This window comes from Dasypus novemcinctus, chromosome 19 (genome assembly GCF_030445035.2).
Source record: "Dasypus novemcinctus isolate mDasNov1 chromosome 19, mDasNov1.1.hap2, whole genome shotgun sequence".
Classification (NCBI taxonomy): domain Eukaryota; kingdom Metazoa; phylum Chordata; class Mammalia; order Cingulata; family Dasypodidae; genus Dasypus; species Dasypus novemcinctus.
In genome coordinates this window covers 47,502,874-47,522,432 of record NC_080691.1, presented here as the reverse complement: position 1 = coordinate 47,522,432, position 19,559 = coordinate 47,502,874, and the positions used below count along the sequence as shown (strand labels likewise).

General features: G+C 39.0%; 1 protein-coding gene across 1 annotated transcript in view; it reads right to left on the bottom strand.

Moving 5' to 3' along the window:
- The window catches only part of LOC101438206 (sodium/glucose cotransporter 1-like), a 93,260-nt gene that overhangs the window by 6,065 nt on the left and 67,636 nt on the right, over window positions 1-19,559 (bottom strand). Inside the window, exons 12-13 of the mRNA XM_012528688.3 lie at window positions 3,056-3,224; window positions 159-377 (exon numbers count right to left, since the gene is read on the bottom strand). Coding sequence (XP_012384142.3) covers window positions 159-377; window positions 3,056-3,224 — 388 coding nt within the window. The remainder of the gene's footprint in view (window positions 1-158; window positions 378-3,055; window positions 3,225-19,559) is intronic.

Sequence of the window (19,559 nt, the reverse complement as noted above, 5' to 3'; positions counted from 1 at the left end):
TTGTCTTTAAAGACAGGGCCCTTTCTGTGTTACTTGCCTACTGCTGACCCACCTCCACCCCTGGCCTGCACCCATCCAGACTTCCAAAGAGAAGGCTGTGCTTCGCCGATGCTATTCAAGCCAAGTGACTACCTGGAGATCCTGTCAGTGGCACTTACATGTTTATCAGGAATAGGTTTCGTGACCAGGGAGATTCCCAGGATGATGAGGACACTGACCACGAACAGGATGATGACAAAATGCAGGTAGTGGACGCCACAGATGATCATGGGGCATGTGCTGCTCATTGAACAGGACTGCCGGTGTCCATAGATGAGCTCGGTCACCATCCGGGACAGGCCGATGAGGATGCCGCTGGTCAGCCCCCAGAAGGCACCCTGCCAGAGAAGGAGCCCCAGGAGAGTCAACCTGGAGGAAGATGGGTGATGGGGCAAACCATCTTCCTCCTCACTCCCCTGTATGTCTGAGCTCTAAAGTTTTTTCATCATGTTAAGGGCACCAAATACCTTGGACAAGCAGATGGGAACGCAAGAGAAAGAAGATGATACCTTCTTAAGCTCAACAAAGAACTGAAACACTTGCACTCTCTCTTAGGTCAGTCAGGGAACTTTTTTTAAAAAGGAGACACTTTTAAGTTAGATAATGAATAGGTGTCTCAAACTTAATGTGTCTAAAAAGAACCCAGGCTTCCCTGTCTCTAAGTGGCAACTCCAGTCTCCCTGGTTGCTCAGGTCAAACTCCAGGAGTCATCCCTGGTTCCTTTCTTTCCTGCTCTACCAAATCCCTTGGCAAATCTTACTGGTGCAGCCTCCCAAATGCATTAGGACTCCAACTACTTGCCCTCATCTCCACGGCTACTTCCCTCACCCCTAACCGCCATCTTCTCTTACCCAGTGGGGGCTCCCTAGCTGGTCTCCTGCCTGCCCTGGTGCAGTCCAAAGGTAGAGGGACCTTTTCAAACCATACACCACAGAATGTCACATCTCTGCTTATAGCTTCTGAGGCCCTCCGATTGCTATCACCATGAAACCTCTACTCTGCCTGCAGCCAACCTTGTATGGTCCCACTCCTCTACCTTTGGTCACTCTATTCCAGCCCTTACGACCTTCTTTCTGCATCTTGAACCTGCCAACTTTGCTCTTGGCTCAGTCCTTTGCACTTGCCTTCTCTCTGTTTGGATCTGACCCTAGACCTTGGGATACCAGCTCATCTTGCAGATTTCAGATTCAAGGTCACTTCCATAGGAGAGCTCTTCTCCTACTACCTTGGCTGACATTCCTGTCACCTTCCCCAGTGCCTGCTGGCCATCCTCCATATCATGCGTTATCTTCTACATAGCACTGTTACCACTGTAAAAAAATCATTCTTTATCTGCTCATGGGGTATCATCTGTCTCCTCTGATTGTAGATGCCACATGAGTAAGCTCTAGACTTTCTTACTCATATGTGTATCCCCAATGCTAGGACAGAGCCTGGCATATGGAAGACTCTCAATAATATTCATTGACTATGGGTTGAAATTACAAAGTTGACACACTTCTGAAAATTGCTGCTTTGAAACCATGCCTCTCGATCTCTTCATGAGACTAGGAGGCAGGGATCAGGTGCTTGTGTATGCCTGTTAAGATCAGAGTGGCTCTACCTTGTGCCCAACATGCAGTTGGAAAGGCCTGAAAGAACCTGTCCTGCTTAGTCTCACAGGGCACATGGGTAAGTACCGGAGACCCCCCGAGATGTGAAGAGGTACGATGCCAGGCCTTGACTTGGGAGCAATGTCAGAAGAGATGGAGGAAGGGATGGCCGGGCAGTCCTAGCCTCTGGGCTTCAGCATGAGGACCCACTAGGAACGGTCATACTAGGAGAAAGAGCTGAAACCAAAAAGTCTGGGGGATGATCCACAGGAACCGTTTACAGACGGTGATGCGCTGAGGAAGAGATCTAGAGGCAGATGGGTGAAGCCAGATGAATATGCCATCAGAAACAGGGTGGGGAAGAAGGCCTGGGCAAGTTCTCTAGGCTAAAGAGGGGAGATGTAATAAGCTTGCAACCTTGTACCAGGGATTGTGGGAGAGCCCTTGTGCCCCACTACCCCAAAGCTGGTGTCAGAGGTGGGAGGCAGAGTCTCAGGACTGCCTGCACGGCTTGTCCGTGCCCTTCCAGGAGATTCAAGAGAAGCAGCTCTGGTGTCCCTGGAGCTCAGTGGCTCTCAGGGTGAGCTGAGTCCCAGTGAAGTGACTAGAACAGGGAATAATGGAGGATTGGTCTAGAAGAGTGAACACCTGCGATAGGCATGGGAGGAAGAATCATCCAGGTGGAAAGGAAGATATGCCCGGCAAAGCAAACAGTCTATGCAAATAAAGGGAGACCAGAGAGGGTTGTGGCAGGTAGGCCATTGGCCCAGCAGGTCATCTGGAGCAGCTGGGGTGTGCAGTGCATAAAGAGGGCAAGGCTGGAGAGCTAGGTGGGGCCAGATCACAGAGCACCTCAGATGTGTCATCAGGAAATCATGCAAGGTCCACTGCTAGGTGCTACAGGGAGAGACAGGAAGATTTAAGATATGAATCAAATAAATGAAAACACTCTGGTAAACCATGCTTTCAAAGTCTTATTTGTGAAATGACTGAACCATGAATTTGGATATTTTTTTGGTTTAAAGGACTGGAAGAGATGGGCAAAATGATCACCTCCTCACTGCAGGGAAGGCAGAAGTAGCCCCCGATAGTATATCCTCCCTGTGAGAAATCTCTGAGCATGACACATTCGGGGACAGAGGAAATGGAAGAATATTTTCCCACAGTCAACTCTGCATGATGGTAAATTCTTCTCTATTCTGCATCATCTATGGTATGGCTGAAAGTGGAAAACAAACCAGAGCTTGCCTTCCTTCCATGCCCAAGAGAGAGTTTGGACCAAAACATCAGGAGGAAATCATCAGAAAGCAAATGGTACAAGAGCATCCATTCTGAAAGCATAGAGACCCTCGTAGAGCAAATAAGACTACACTGTGAAGGCGACCCCCTACGTTGGGCCATGGAATGGCTCTGCCAACACCCACCTGCTCATTGACTCTCTTGCAAAATACGGCGAGAAGGAAGACAGCAGCAATGGGTGGGGTCAGGTAACTACTAACTGCGTGCATGAATGCAAACAGATGTTTGGTCTTTTTCATTTCTATCACAGGGACCCAGGCCAGGCTGACAGCAAGTAATAGTACAATGAAAAACCTGTAAATTGAACCAACCATCAATGACATTTTGATATTTTGCCCCCTGCCAATAAAACATCTACAAACCACAAACTATTAGCTCTATTATTCCTTTGGTTAAATTCAGGGTGCCTATTCATAAGTGTGGAGAAAAAGGAGGCAACCATATGCCCAAAGGCAGACAAAACTCCTTCAACATCTGAACAAATAAAACGGAGTGTTTTTATGCTTGCCTGTTACTGGATCACGGATAGATTTTCATCAAATTTGGGGCAATTAGGCTTAAAATATAAAATACATGGCAAATATTAATTTCTTAATATTAACACATTTTTTTCTCCTTTCGGGCAGATTATTGTGGCACATAATTTAAAAAATTTCAACAAGTTAAATTCAGAAATGTTTTGTTATTTAAATTTTTTTCAAGATTTATTTATTTATCAGCCCCCCCCGCCCCGTTGTCTGCTCTCTGTGTCCATTTGCTGTGTGTTCTTCTGTGACCTTCTATCCTTATCAGAGGCGCCGGGAATCTGTGTTTCTTTTTGTTGCGTCATCTTGTTGAGTCAGCTCTCCATGTGTGCGGTGCCATTCTTGGGCAGGCTGCACTTTCTTTAGCGCTGGGCAGCTCTCCTTATGGGGCACACTCCTTGTGTGTGGGGCTCCCCTACACAGGGAACACCCCTGCATGGCAGGGCACTCCTTGTGCGCATCAGCACTGTGCATGGGCCAGCTCCACATGGGTCAAGGAGGCCCGCGATTCGAACTGCAGACCTCCCATGTGGTAGGCGGATGCCCTATCCATTGGCCCAAGTCTGCTTCCCTTGTTATTTAAATTTTAATCAAATTTTTAAGGAACTGGATAGAGGCTCCAAATGTTCATTACTTTTTAAATTAAATGATACACACACACACACACACATACACACATATATACTATAAATATTTTAGTAAAGTTTTTGAGATAATTTCAAATTTACAGGACAGTTTCAAAAATAATCCAAACTTATACAGAGAACTTCCAACATAGCCCCCAGCCAGAAAGATTCTCAGATCCATCAACTTTAACATTTTGCCACATATGTGGTAACATTCTCTGTCCCTCCCTCCAAGCTTCCTATCTGGCTATTAATATTTTCTACATTTAAGAGTAGGCTGTATATATCATGATCCTTGAACACATAATACTTTCACAGACATTTCCTAAGAACAACAATATTCAATTAACTAACCCCATGAAGTAAAAGTTATCAAGTTCAAGAAATTTAACATTGATATAAAGCCTACATTCTATATGCCAACGTTTTCATATGTCCCAATAATGTCCCTTTGAGTCTTTTCTCCTCCATTATTACAGCCTGTCCAGGATCATACATTGTATTTAGATGTTATTGTCTCTTTAATTTCTATTTGTTTAGCTGTGAAAACATATATACAACATGAACTTTTCCATCGCAACTATTTCCAACTACATAATTCAATGGGATTGTCACATTTACCATGTTGCAAAAGTAAATGATATTTTAAATATGCATCCATGTGAAATTATACTAGATTAAATGTCATCCCAAAGATGTACAAATCTTAGTTATATGTCAATGATGGCTTAAAAGTTACAATTTTGAGAGAGTGTGAACATAAGCTAGAAAGGACTAATTTCTTTATAATTTAAGGAGAAGCAGAAAACTGAATTCACTGAGTTCCAGTTCCAATAATGATGGATTATTTGGCAATGGACTAACCTTCCCACTAATAATTATAAACTCTGGGTAAATTATAAAAACAACTCAGTGAAAAACAGCCCAAAGCACACATAAAAAGGAAAGGATTCATTCCCTGGAAGGAATGACACTGAAGTGATATCTACATTTATACAACTTTTCTCCTAAGGGGCCCCCCCAGTCTATATGGCATGGGGTGCCTAGAAGTCAAGCAGAAAGCCCCACATTTATTCTGGATTAAAGCATAGGGGCAAGAGTTTGAAACTTCCAGAATGGTTGAAAAACAATGGGGAAAATCCAAGAAAGGAAGAATATACAGAGCAAGGAGGTCCAAATCATAAACACCCCTTGAACCCTGAAATTTGAATGTGAGGGAGAACCTATAAAGATTCCAGCAAGAAGCAACTGCTGGAAGGCTGAAAAAGCTGAGCAAAGATTTCAGCTACTTCCTTCCTACAGCAGAGAAGACAGAAATTGGAGTCTGAATCCCTTCAAGTTAGGTGGGCTATGTAACCATCTTGGGCTTTTCACTGGAAGCCTAGAAGGGCCATGCCTTAGAATTAAAGATTATATCTTAGATCTAAGAATTTGCATTCAGACTAAGGGCAAAACTGAAACAAACCCACCATAAAAATTGTGAAACCAAACCTCATCAGGTTTAAGGTGACCAGCTAGCAATTTACCTGTGTGCTTAAACAAAAACCAATCTTTAGAGGAACATGATCCAGAGTCTGTACAATGTATCATCCATTGTTCAGTATACAACAAAAATTTACTAGGCATGTGAAGAAATAGGAAAATATGACTCACAGTCAAGAAAAAAAAAAAGCATAAACAGATACTGACCCCAAGATGACTTGGATATTAAAATTAACAGATGAACACTTCAAAGCATTTGTAATAGCTACATTAAAAGATAAAAGAAATGATGGTCACCGTGAGTGAACAGATGGGGACTCAGGGCAGAGAATTAAAAACTATAGAAATCTTAAAAAAGAACCAAATAGAAACTCCAATTCAATATCTAAAATGAAAAATATACTGGTTGGCCTTAATAGTAGTTTGAAATGGAAGAAAAAAGGGCCATTAGACCTAAATATACACTGACAGATACCTAAACTCAAGAACACAGAGAAACTTTAAAAAAGGAAAATAACCCCAGGACTCCTTGACCTGTGTGGAGCTGGCCCATGTGCAGTGCTGATGCGTGCAAGGAATGCCGTGCCACACAGGGGTGCCCCCTGTGTAGGGGAACCCCATGCGCAAGGAGTGCACCCCATAAGGAGAGCCGCCCAGCGCGAAAGAAAGTGCAGCCTGCCCAGGAATGATGCTGCACACGCGGAGAGCTGATGCAGCAAGATGACAGAACAAAAAGAAACACAGATTCCCATACCGCTGACAAAAACAGAAGCGGATAAAAAGAACACGCAGCAAATAGACACAGAGAACAGACAACTGGGGCGGGGGGGAAGGGGAGAGAAATAAATTAAAAAATTGAAAATAACAAAACAGAGTCTCAGTGACCTGTATTTGCCCTCAGTTGTCCTTTAAACTCAATGTATGGCTAAACTCTAAAGGAGGCATACCCACAGGCAAATCTGCAAAGACTGGGAAAGGAGTTTTCATTTTTTCTTTTGATTTGGTTTTACTAGCTCCTGGCATTCAAGGAAAACTCTGTGATAACACTAACTGGACACATCCTTAAGAAACACATGCCTCAAAGTCTAAATTCCAGTGACACCATGCTAAAATATCAAAAATATCTGGATTGCAACAACAGATTACAAAACACACAAGCAGGAAGTGATGGCCCAGGCAAAGGAGAAGATTAAAGCATTAGAAACAGTCAATGAGGAGGACTAGACTAGGAGATAACTGAGAAAGATTATTTTAAAAAGGTTATATATGTTCAGAGCTTAAAGGGCAACATGGCAAAAGAACTAAAGGATATAAGGAAAATGATAGATGAGCACATAGAGAATATCAATAAAGAGAAAGAAAATATGAAAAGGCACCATACAGAGCAGAAGATCATAGTAACAGAAGCAAAATATTCCCTGTAGGGGTTCAACAGCAGATTGGAGTTGGCAGAAGAAAGACTCAGTGAGTTTAGACATAAGGTAACTGAAATTTAGTCTGAGGAGCAGAAAGAAAAAAGAAGGGGTAAAATGAACAGAGACTGAGAGACCTATGGGGCACTATCAAGCACACAAATATATGCACCATGGGAGGTCCAGAAGGAAAAGAAGGAAAGAAAGGGGCAGAGGAAATATTTGAAGAAATACTGGTTGAAAACTTTCCAAATTTAATGAATGACATGAATGTACACATCCAACATGTTCAACAAACTCCAAACAGGATAAACCGAAACAGACATACAGCATGACATATAATAAAACTGCTGAATGCCAAAAATAAAGAGAGAATACTGAAAGGAATAAGATTGAAGCAATGCATCATATACAAAGGAGCCTCAATAAGATTAAGTGTCAATTTTTCATCAGAAACCATGGAGGCAAGAAGGCAGTGGGATGACATATTTAAAGTGGTGGTAGGAAAAAATGCCAAACAATGATGTTCTATTTTTAAAAACTGTCTTTAAAAAAATTAGGGATAGATTGAGACATTCCCAGAAAAACAAAAGCTGAGCGAGTTCATCACCACTAGACTGGTCATATAAGAAATGCTAAAATGAGCACTGTAGGTTAAAAGGAAAGGACACCAGAAAATACAGTGAAGTTGAATGAAGAAATAAAAATCTCTGGTAAAGTAAAGACATGGGTAAATATAATTCCAGTACTACTGTACTTTGATTTGTAATTCCACTTTTTATATTTTTAAAAGGCAGACGCATAAAAAGTACTAATCAATGGTTCTGGACTCAAAATGTAAAAGTGTGTAATTTGTGATAAGAATTACATAAAGGTGGAGGATAGAAGGGACACAGGGACATAGTTTGTGTATGCTATGGAAGGTAAATTGGTATAAAAGCAAACAAAATTGCTATAGATTTAGTATGTTAAATGTAACACCCATGATAGCCACAAAAAATTTTTGGAAAAAATACACAAAAAAGAAAGAGAAGGGATTCTAAAGTGTTCACTACAAAAGATAAAAAAAATACAAAAACAGGGAGTAATGGAAGAATTGAGGGACAAAAAAGTCAAAAGACTTAGATAAACCAAAGAATAAACTGGGAGAAAAATGTCCTACATTTAATCCATTTAAATGTAAATGGGTTAAACTCTCTGGTCAAAAGGCAGAGATTGGCAGAATTAATTTAAAAAGCATGATCCAACTGTATGCTGTATATAAAAGATTCACCTTAATTAGAAAGACACAAGTAGGTTGAAAGTGAAAGGATGGAAAAATATTCCATATAAATAGTCATAAAAATAAAGTGAGGGTAGCTATACTAATATCAGACAAAATGGACTTGAAGTCAAAAATTGTTAAAACAGACACAGAAGGGCACTATATATTGCTGAAAAGGTCAATTCACTAAGAATGATTATAATAATCATTATAAACATATCTGTATTAACAGAACACCAAAATATATGAAGCAAACATTGATAAATTTACAGGGAGAAATATACATTAATAGTAGGAGACTTCAATATACCATTTCAATGATGGATAGACTATCTAGACAAAAAGATGAATAAGGAAATAGAACAGTATTATAAACCAACTTGAATGGTATTATAAACCAACTAGTCCTAGTAAAGACATATAGAATACTTCATCCAACAATAGCAGAATACACACTCTTCTCAAGGCACATGGGTCATTCTCTAGGTTAGACCATATATGAGATCACAAAACAAGACTCAATAAATTTTATAAAGATTGAAATCACACACAAGATCATGTCTGACCATATGGAGTAAAGCTAGAAATCAACAATAGAAAGAGACTGGTAATTTCACAAATATTTGGTAATTAAACAAAATACTCAAACAACCAATGGGTTAAAGAGAAAATCACAAGAGAAATTAGGACATGTCTTGAGCTGAATGAAAATGACAACACATAATACCAAAACTTATGGTATTCAGACAAGGCAGTGCTCAGAGTGAACTTTATAGCATTAAATGCTCACACTGAAGAAGAAAGATCTCAAATCACTATCCTACTCTCATAGCTACAGGAACTAGAGAAAGAAGAGATAACCAAACCCCACAGAAGCAGAAGGAAGAAAATAATAAAGATTAGAGAAGAGATAAATGAAAGAGATAGAAAAACAATAGAGAGACTCAAAGAAACCAAAAGGTGGTTCTTTAAAAAGATGAATAAAATTAACAAAACTTTAGCTAGACTTACAAAGAAATTGAGTGAGAATTCACATAACAAAAATCAGAAATGAAAGGGAGACATTACTACCAACCCCTTAGAAATATAAATAATTAAAAGAGGGTATTATGAACAATTCAATGCCAACAAATTGGACAAAAGATGAAATAGACAGATTCCTTGAAACATGTAAATACCTCAACTGACTCAAAAAAAAAGTAGACAATCTCAAAAGACTAATAAAAAGTAAAGAGATTAAATCAGTAATAAAAACCTCCCAACAAAGAAAAGTCTAGGACCAGATGGCTTCATTAGTGATTTTTTTTTCTGTCTCTCTCTTCTTTTTCCCATTTTTCTGTGACTTTTACTTAGTTAAAACATTTTTAAAAAAATCAATTTTATCGATACATATTAATAAAGCATATAATTCCCCTAAGGTGTATAATCAATAGTATTTGCTAAAATTGCATAGTTGTGCATTCATCACTTCAATCATTATTAGAGCATTTTCATTATTTCAATAATAATATTAATAAACAAACAAACAAACAAGAAAATTCCTCACCTCTCAATCTCTCTATGTTTTCTCCACTCTACATAGTTTCTGTTTCTGGCTATTCTATCCAAAATATATAATCAATGGCTTTTAGTATAATCACAATATTGTACATTCATTGTAGCAGTCTGATATTGTTTATATATTCTAAAACAGATATTGGATTATGTTTGTAAACTGGGTTGTTCCTCTGGGCATATCAGATTATACTGGATTCAGAGATTTCACTTTTACTTGATTAAATAATGATTGAGGCTTTGATTGGGCCATATCAGTAGGACATTATGTCCTTGCCCCTTTGGTGGGTGGGGACTCACAGAGAAACCTCATGACAGAGAAGGGAGTTTGGAGTTTTGATCCTGGAGCCTGGGAAATAAACACATAGAGAAGCAGATATGTGAGGAAGGAGTAGGTTCAATTGGACACAGCAGAGGCCCTGGGAAGAGAGATGAGTTGTTTGCCTGATACTCTATAGTTGGCCTTGTGGAGAGAGCAGAAGAGCTAATAAGCCCAGAGAGAAAGGAGACCCAGCAAGAGATGAACCCAGGATGCCTGAACCCTTGTAGATGTTGGCAGCCATCTTGCTCCAACACATGGCAACAGACTTTGTGAGGGAAGTCACTTATGCTTTATGGCCTGGTAACTGTGGGCTTCTACCCCAAATAAATACCCTTTATAAAAGCCAACTAATTTCTGGTATTTTGCATCAGCACCCCTTATGGCTAATGCATTCATTATCTTAAAAATTCTAGAACAATTTCATTAGTACAAAAAGAAAAATTCCAAATCCCTTAGCATTCCTTCCTCAGACTTACATAACAACCAATATTTCATCTTTACGAACTGATTTATATTTACATTTAAAATAAATGGAATCATACAATACGTAGTACTCTCCATCTGGTCTCCTTCACTTAGTATAATGTGTTTTTTTGTCTGATATTAACATTGTGTAGTATTAACTTATATTTGTTCAACATCAAGGAAAAATGGCCTTCCATACATAATTCTATCCATGTTCATACAATATATTTATATTTCACATTAATATATTTAGTTCATAATAAGGCAAGCATAAAATACTTTTCCTTTTGTGTCTGGCTTGCTTCATTCAATATAATGTCCTCCAAGTTCATCCATGTTGTCATGTTTCACGACTTCATTTCTTCTTACCCTTGCATAACATTCCATAGTGTGTATACTCCACAATTTGTTTATCCACTCATCAGTTGATGGACTGGTGATTTTTACCAAACAGTCAAAGAAGAATTAATGCTAATCCTTCTCAGAATCCTCCAAAAAATGAGGAGGAGGTAAGATTTCCTAATTCATCCTATGAGGCCAACCTCACTCTAATACCAAACCATGTAGAGATATCACACAAAGAGAAAATTATACCAACATCTGTTATGAATATAGCTGCCAAAATGCTCAACAAAATACTAGCAAACTGAATTCAGCTGCACATCAAAGGGATTATATGCCATGATCAAGTGTGATTTATCCAGAAGGCAAGGTTGGTTCAGCAGGAAATTTTAAAATTCCATTTAAGGGAAGTGGACTTGGCCCAGTGGTCAGGCGTCCGTCTACCACATGGGAAGTCCGTGGTTCAAACCCCGGGCCTCCTTGACCTGTGTGGAGCTGGCCCATACGCAGTGCTGATGTGTGCAGCTGGCCCATACGTAGTGCTGACGTGCGCAAGGAATGCTGTGCCACGCCACGCAGGGGTGTCCCCTGCGTAGGGGAGCCTCACACGCAAGGAGTGCGCCCTGTAAGGAGAGCTGCCCAGTGCGAAAGAAAGTGCAGCCTGCCCAAGAATGGTGCCGCCCACACGGAGAGCTGACTCAACAAGATGACGCAACAAAAAGAAACACAGATTCCTGTGCCACTGACAACAACAGAAGCGGACAAAGAAGTAGGTGCAGCAAAAAGACACAGAGAACTGACAACCAGTAGGGAGGAGGGAAGGGGAGAGAAATAAATAAACAAATGAATTTTTTAAAAAAATCCATTTAAAAGAGAATCTAAAAGCATAACATATCTAGGAAAACATTTAACTAGGATTTAAAGGATGTGGATATGTAGAAAACTAAAAAGCAAGAAATGGAAGAAAATCTAAATAAATGGAGATATTCTGTGCTCATGGATTGGAACACAATATTGTTAAGATGTCTCTACTACCCAAAGTGACTTACAGATTTAACACAATCCCAACAAAAACTCCAAGAACTTTCTTCACAGAGATGGGAAAGCTAATCATCAAATTCATATGGAAGGCAAGGAATGCTGAACAAAACTATCTTCAAAAAGAACAAAGTTGCAGTAGTCACACTTCCTGATTTCAAAACTTATTATACGTTTACAGTAATCAAAACAGTATGGTATTGGCACAAAGACAACTAGACCAATAGAATAAAAATGAGAGTGCAGAAATGAAGGCATATGGGAACCTCATATTTTTTGAATGTAACGTTTTTTGTGATCTATGTATCTTCAAAAAAATACAATTAAAAATATTGATGGAGGTGGGGGGTGGGGAGTGGGGTATATGGGAACCTCAGGTTTTTTGATGTAACATTTTGCGTGATCTATTAACTTAAAAAAAAAAAAGATAATTAAAGCACCTATACCAAAAAGATTCTTACTAATCTGTATATCTGAGAAGAACTTAAATCTACAATTATTTTCTCAGTCATCCATATGACTCCATATGATTTGAAATATTTGTGCTGAAAAAATAAACAAGGAAATTTTTAATTGTTCTAGAGTGTGCATATTTTACTATCAAGCAAGGGAAAGACTATCCAGTATAGGTCTCATTATGTCACATCTACATTCAAACTTCAAAATATTCGGTTTCCAAAAGAAATGATTGTTTCATTGTTGATTTTCCTATAAACAAGTTGGGTTTTAAAGAATTTTGCGAACTAAAATTATTATCAATGTATGCTTGTATATGCTTGAACAATACATTGTTTGAGTTAAAAAAAAAAAAAAAAAGAAATGAAGGCCAACATTTATATGGTCAGTTGATTTTTCACAAGGGAGCCAAATCGACTAAAAGGGGAAAGAACAGTCTCTTCAACAAATGGTGCTGGAAAACTGGATATCCACATGCAAAAGAATGAAAGTGGACTCTTACCTAACACCATATACAAAAATTAACCCAAAATGGGTCAATGGCAAAGTATAAGGGCTAAAATTATAAAACTCTTAAGAGAAAATACAGGGAAATTCATCAGAACCTTATATTAGGCAATGGCTTCATAGACTTCACACCAAAAGTATGAGCAACAAAAGAAAAAATAAATTGGGCTACATCAAAATTAAACACTTTAATGTATCTAAGGACATTATGAAGAAATTGAAAAGACAACAGAACTGGAGAAAATATTTGAAAACCATATGTCTGAAAAGCTTTTTAAAAATATTTATTTTTAATTTTGGTAAAACATAAATAACATAATAATCATTTTAACCATTTTAAGTGGAAAATTTCTTGACAGTAAGTACATTAACAATACTGTGCAACTTTCACCATTATCTATTTCCAGACTATTTTCATCAGTCCAAACCAAAACTCATACTCCTTTAGCAATGACTCCCCAATCTCCCCTTCCCTGACCTCTGGTAACCAGTAATCATTCTGTCTCTAAGAATTTACTTAATCTAAGTATTTCACATAAGAGAAATCATACAATATTTGTCCTTTTGTGTCTGGCTTATTTCACTCAACATGATGTCTTCAAGGTTTACCCATGTTGTAGCATGTACCAGCATTTCACTTCTCTTTATACACTGAAAATCCCAAGGCATCTACAAAACAACTAACAGAACTAGTAAGTGAATTCAGCAAGGTTCACAGGATACAATAACAATTTTTAAAGAACAACTGAATTTCATTATACAAGCAGCAAAATAATTGGAAATTCATATCAAAATAATTCTATTTACAATAGCATCCAAAACATAAAATATTAAGGAAAAAACAACAAAATATTGCAAGATCTCCATAGTGAAAACTTGAAAATGGAGACAAATTAGAGAACATTGGAATCAATAGATATACCAAGGTATTGATTAGAAGATTCAGCTCAGTATTGTTTAGATGCTTTTTCTCTCCATATTGATTATAGAGTCCAAATAGCTCCAATTGAAACTCTAAAATATTTTTTTAAATTGACAACTTGACTCCAAATATTATATGAAAAAGCAAAGGATCATAGTCTAACATGTTTTGAAGATGAACAAAGTTGGAGGACTTACACTGTCGAATTAAAGACTTATTAAAAAGGTAATATAATCAAGACAGTTTAGTATTGGCATGATAACAAGCAAATAGATTAAGATAATAAAACTGAATCCCAAAATAAATCCACATACATGGTCAATCGATTTTGGCCAAAGGTGCCAAGGAAATTAAGTAGAGAAAGGAAATCCAGATAACTGTATAGGAAAAGTAAATCTTGACCTCCACTGCATACCTATACAAGAATTATTTGAGATGGAAAATACCTAAACATAAAAGATAAAACTATAGATCTGCTAGAAGAAAGAGCTTAGTAAAATCTTTACAATTAGTGGTAAGCAGATATATCTTGGAGAGGACACAAAAAAACTGCTAAACCTAAAAAGAAAAAAATCGATAAAATAGATTTCATGAAAACTAAAAACTACTTATCAAAGACACTGGTAAGAAAACTAAAAGGCAAGCCATAATCTGAATGAAGACATTCTTGATGGGAAGTGGACGTGGCTCAGCTGATAAAGCATCTGCCTCCTATATGGAGGGGCCAGGGTTTGATACCCAGGGTCTCCTGACCTGTGTGGAGCTGGCCCATGAGCGGAGCTGCTGTACACAAGGAGTGCCATGTCAAGCAGGGGCGTCCCTGTGTAGGGATGCCCCATGTGCAATGAGTGCGCCTTGCAAGAAGAGTTGCCCTGCGTGAAAAAAGTGTAACCCACCCAGGAGTGGCGCCACACACACGGAGAGCTATTGCAGCAAGATGATGTAACAAAGAAGAGACGCAGTTTCCCAGTGCCACCAATGGTGCAAGCAGACACAGAAGAATACACAGCGAATCAACACAGAGAGCAGACAATGGGTGAGGGGGGAGAGAAATAAAATAAAAAATAAATCTAAAAAAAAAAAAAAAATTTTTTTTGAAACATATCTAAGGACTTATATAAAGATTTTTCTATAAATCAAAAACAAAAGGACAAATAATAATAAAATGGGGAAAAGACTTGGAATGGACAATTCACAAAAAGATATATGAGGGAAACGGACTTTGGCCCAGTGGTTAGGGCGTCCGTCTACCATATGGGAGGTCCGCGGTTCAAACCCCGGGCCTCCTTGACCCGTGTGGAGCTGGCCATGCGCAGTGCTGATGCGCGCAAGGAGTGCTGTGCCATGCAAGGGTGTCCCCCGCGTGGGGGAGCCCCACGCACAAGGAGTGCGCCCGTGAGGAAAGCCGCCCAGCGTGAAAAGAAAGAGCAGCCTGTCCAGGAATGGCGCCGCCCACACTTCCCGTGCCGCTGATGACAACAGAAGCGGACAAAGAAACAAGACGCAGCAAATAGACACCAAGAACAGACAACCAAGGGAGGGGGGGAAATTAAATAAATAAATAAACCTTTAAAAAAAAAAAAAGATATATGAATAGATACATTAAAAGAAGCCCAATATCATGAGTAACCAGGAAAATGCAAATAAAAACTACAAGGTGATTCTACTATAGTCCATTAGAATGACTAAAATAAAGAAGACTGACAACACAAAAATGGTGAGGAGCTGGAGCAACTAGAATTGTCATACATTACTTATGGGAATATAAAATGGTACAACTTTAGGAAACACTTTGGCTGTGTCTTATAAAGTTTAACATATATCTATTCTATGGCCCATCAAGTCTATTCCTAGATATTTACTCTAGAAAAAAGAAACTTATGTTTATAAAAATATTTGTAAGAATGTTTATACCAATTTTCTTCATAATAGCCCCAAACTAGAAACAATCTAAATGCCTATCAACAAAAGAATGGATAAACAAGCTGTGGAATATTTATACAATGGAATACTAAAACTCAGCAAAAGAGGAACAAACTTAGGGAAGAAACGTGGATGAATCTTAAAAACATTATATTAAGCTAGACCCAAAAGAGTATAAATCATATGACTCCACGTACATGAACAAACATTCTTAGTGTTAGAGTTCAATATATGAATCTGGGGAAGTGGATGTGACTCAAGCAATTGGGCTCCCATCTACCATACAGGAGGCCCAGGGTTTGACACCCAGGGCATCCTGGTGAAGGCAAGCTGGCCCGTGTGGTGAGCTGGCCCATGCAGAGTGCTCCCCCATGTGGAGAGGTGGTGCAGCAAGATGATGCAACAAAAGGAGACACAGAGGAGAGACAGTAACAGATGTAGCAGATCAGGGTGCTGAGGTGGTGCAAGAGAATGACTGCCTCTCTCCCACTCTGGAAGGTCCCAGGATTGGTTCCTGGAGCCGCTTAATGAGAATGCAAGCAGACACAGAAGAACACACAGCAAATGGACACAGAGAACAGACAACGGGGGTGGGGTGGGGTGGGGGGGCAGAAATAAAAAAAAAATATACACACATATATATATATATAAATAAATTTATATATATATATATGTGTGTGAACCCGCACCTCTGCCCCCCAGGCCCTGCCACCAATGGTTAACTTCCTTATATCCTGTTTAGGAAATCTTTGCATACTCCATGGCTATGAAGACGTTCTGCTGTGTTTTATTCTAAAGACATTGTTGTTGTTTTTCACATTCAGACATACAATCCATCTGAAGCTGACTGTTTTGTGTGGTGTAAGGTAGGGGTTAAGAGTATCTTTTCCATGAATAGCCAAATCACTCAATACCACTTATTGAAAGTCCTTCCCTCTCAATTTCCCCACTGCATTATACAGGCATACCTTATTTTATTGTGCTTCTCTTTATTGCATTTCATAGATAATGGTTTTTTGTTTTGCTTTTTTTGTTTTTGTTTTTGTTTTTTTACAAATTGAAGGTTTGTGGCAACCCTGCATCAGGCAAGACTGTTGGTGCCATTTTTCTAACAGCACATGCTCACTTTGAGTCAAACTTTTTCATTATCATTTTGTGATCTTTGATGTTTACTATTGTAATTGTTTTGGGGCACCATGAACTGTGCCCAAAAAAGGTAGCAAGCTTAATCAATAAATGTTGTGTGTGTTCTGATTGCCCCACCAACCAGCTGTTCCTTCAACTCTCTCCTCCTCAGACCTTCCTATTCCCTGAGACACAACAATATTGAAACTAAGCCAGTTAATAACCCTACAGTGGTCTCTTAAGTGTTCAAGTGAAAGAAAGATTCATATGTCTCTGACTTTTTAAAATTTTATTTTTATTTTTTAAAGATTTTATTTATTTATTTCTCTCCCCTCCCCCCTCCCCCCGGTTGTCTGTTCTCTGTGTCTATTTGCTGCGTCTTCTTTGTCCGCTTCTGTTGTTGTCAGCGGCATGGGAATCTGTGTTTCTTTTTTGTTGTGTCATCTTGCTGCGCCATTTCTCCGTGTGAGCTGTGCCATTCCTAGGCAGGCTGCACTTTCTTTGGCACTGGGCGGCTCTCCTTACGGGGCGCACTCCTTGTGCATGGGGCTCCCCTATGCGGGGGACACCCCTGCATGGCATGGCACTCGTTGCATGCATCAGCACTGCACATGGGCAAGCTGCACACGGGTCAAGGAGGCCCAGGGTTTGAACCGCGGACCTCCCATGTGGTAGACGGAAGCCCTATCCACTGGGCCAAGTCCACTTCCCATTTTCAACTTTCAAGTCTTACTATTTAAGAAAATCGATTTGGAAGGCTATAGCTGCCATAATGGTGATTCCTATGATGGAACTGGGCAAAGTAAATTGACATCCTTTTGGAAAGGATTCACCATTAAGAACATTCGTAATTCAAGAGAGGAAGCCAAAATACAAGTATTACCAGGAGTTCGGAAGAAGTTGATTCCAACCCTCATGGATGACCAAACTTCAGTGGAGGAAGTAATTGCACATGTGGTGGAAATAGCAAGAGAGCTAGATTTAGAAGTGGAGCCTGAAGATATTACTACATTGCTACCATCTCATGAAAAAACTTTGATGATGGGAAGCGGACGTGGCTCAACTGATAAAGAGTGTCCGCCTACCATATGGAGGGTCCAGGGTTTGATCCCAACCTGTGTGGTAAGCTGACCCATGTGCAGTGCTGCTGTGTGCATAGGGGAGCCCCACGCACAAGGAGTGCGCCCTGCAAGGAGAGCCACCTGGCTTGAAAAAAGCGCAGCCCGCCCAAGAGTGGGACCGCACACATGGGAGAGCTGATGCAGCAAGATGATGCAACAAAAAAGAGACACTCCCGGTGCTGCCTGACAATGCAAGCAGATGCAGAAGAACACACAGCAAATGGACACAGAGAGCACACAGTGTGGGGGAAGGGTAAAGAAATAGATAAAATAAACCTTTTTAAAAAAAAAAAGCAACTTTAATGGATGAGGACTTGCTTCTTATGTATGAGCAAGGAAAGCAGTTTCTTGAGATGGGATCTACTCCTGAAGAGGCTGTGAACATTGTTGAAATGATAAAGGATTTAGAATGTACATAATTTAGCTGTTAAAGCTGTGGTAGGGTTTGAGAGGATTGACTACAATTTGGAAAGTTCTACTGTGGGTAAAATGCTATCAAACAGCATTGCATGGTACAGTGAAATGTTTTGAGAAAGGAAGTCAACTGATACGGCAAACTTCATTGCTGCTTATTTTAACAAATTGCCATAGCCACCCCAACCTTCAGCAACTACCACTCTGACCAGCAGCAGCCATTAGCATCAAGCAAAACCCTCTGTCAGCACAAACATTATGGCTCGCTGAGGGCTCAGATGGTGGTTAGCATTTTTTGACAATAAGGTACTTTTAAAATAAGGTATGTACATTGCTTTTTTAGACATAATGCTATTGTCTACTTTTTAATAGGCTACAGGACAGTGTAAACATAACTTTTATACGCACTGGGAAACTAAAAAATTCATGTGACTCATTTGATTGTGATATGTGCTTCATTGCGGTCGTCTAGAATTGAACCTGCAGTATCTCTGAGTTTTGCCTGTATTGTAATTATTGTTCTAAATCAGATGACAGGGCTTTTTCCTGTATTCTTTATTTTGTTCCATTGGTGTATTTATCTACACGTGTTGTACCCAAACCACACTGCCTTAATATCACTTCTTAATAGATTTTGATGTCTGTTAGCACAAATCCTCCAGATTTGTTCATCTTTAAGAATTGTCTTGAAAAAACTTAAAAATAATAAAAAAAAAGAATTGCGTTGGATATCCTTTAGAACTTGTCAATTTAAAAGTACTACTGCAATTTTGATTAGGATTACCCTAATTATATAGAACAAAACATGGAGAACAGATATCTTGTCAATATTTAATCATCCAATCCATGAATATGGCATTTTCCTCTATATATTTCAATCTCTTTAATTTTCAACAACGTTCTGCTAATTTTCAGCAGTTTTCTCACATATTTTTAAAGATTTATTCCTACATGTCTAATATAGTATGATGACACTGTAAATTCCATTTAAAAATTCAAAAAATTTCTTAGAGATTGTTGCTGGTATATAAAATCTGATTAATTCTTGTATTAATTCTTGTCAAAATACATTTAGACATTTTAGCAGTTTGTCTACAGTCTTTCATGATAATTTTATTTCTTCCATTTTCAT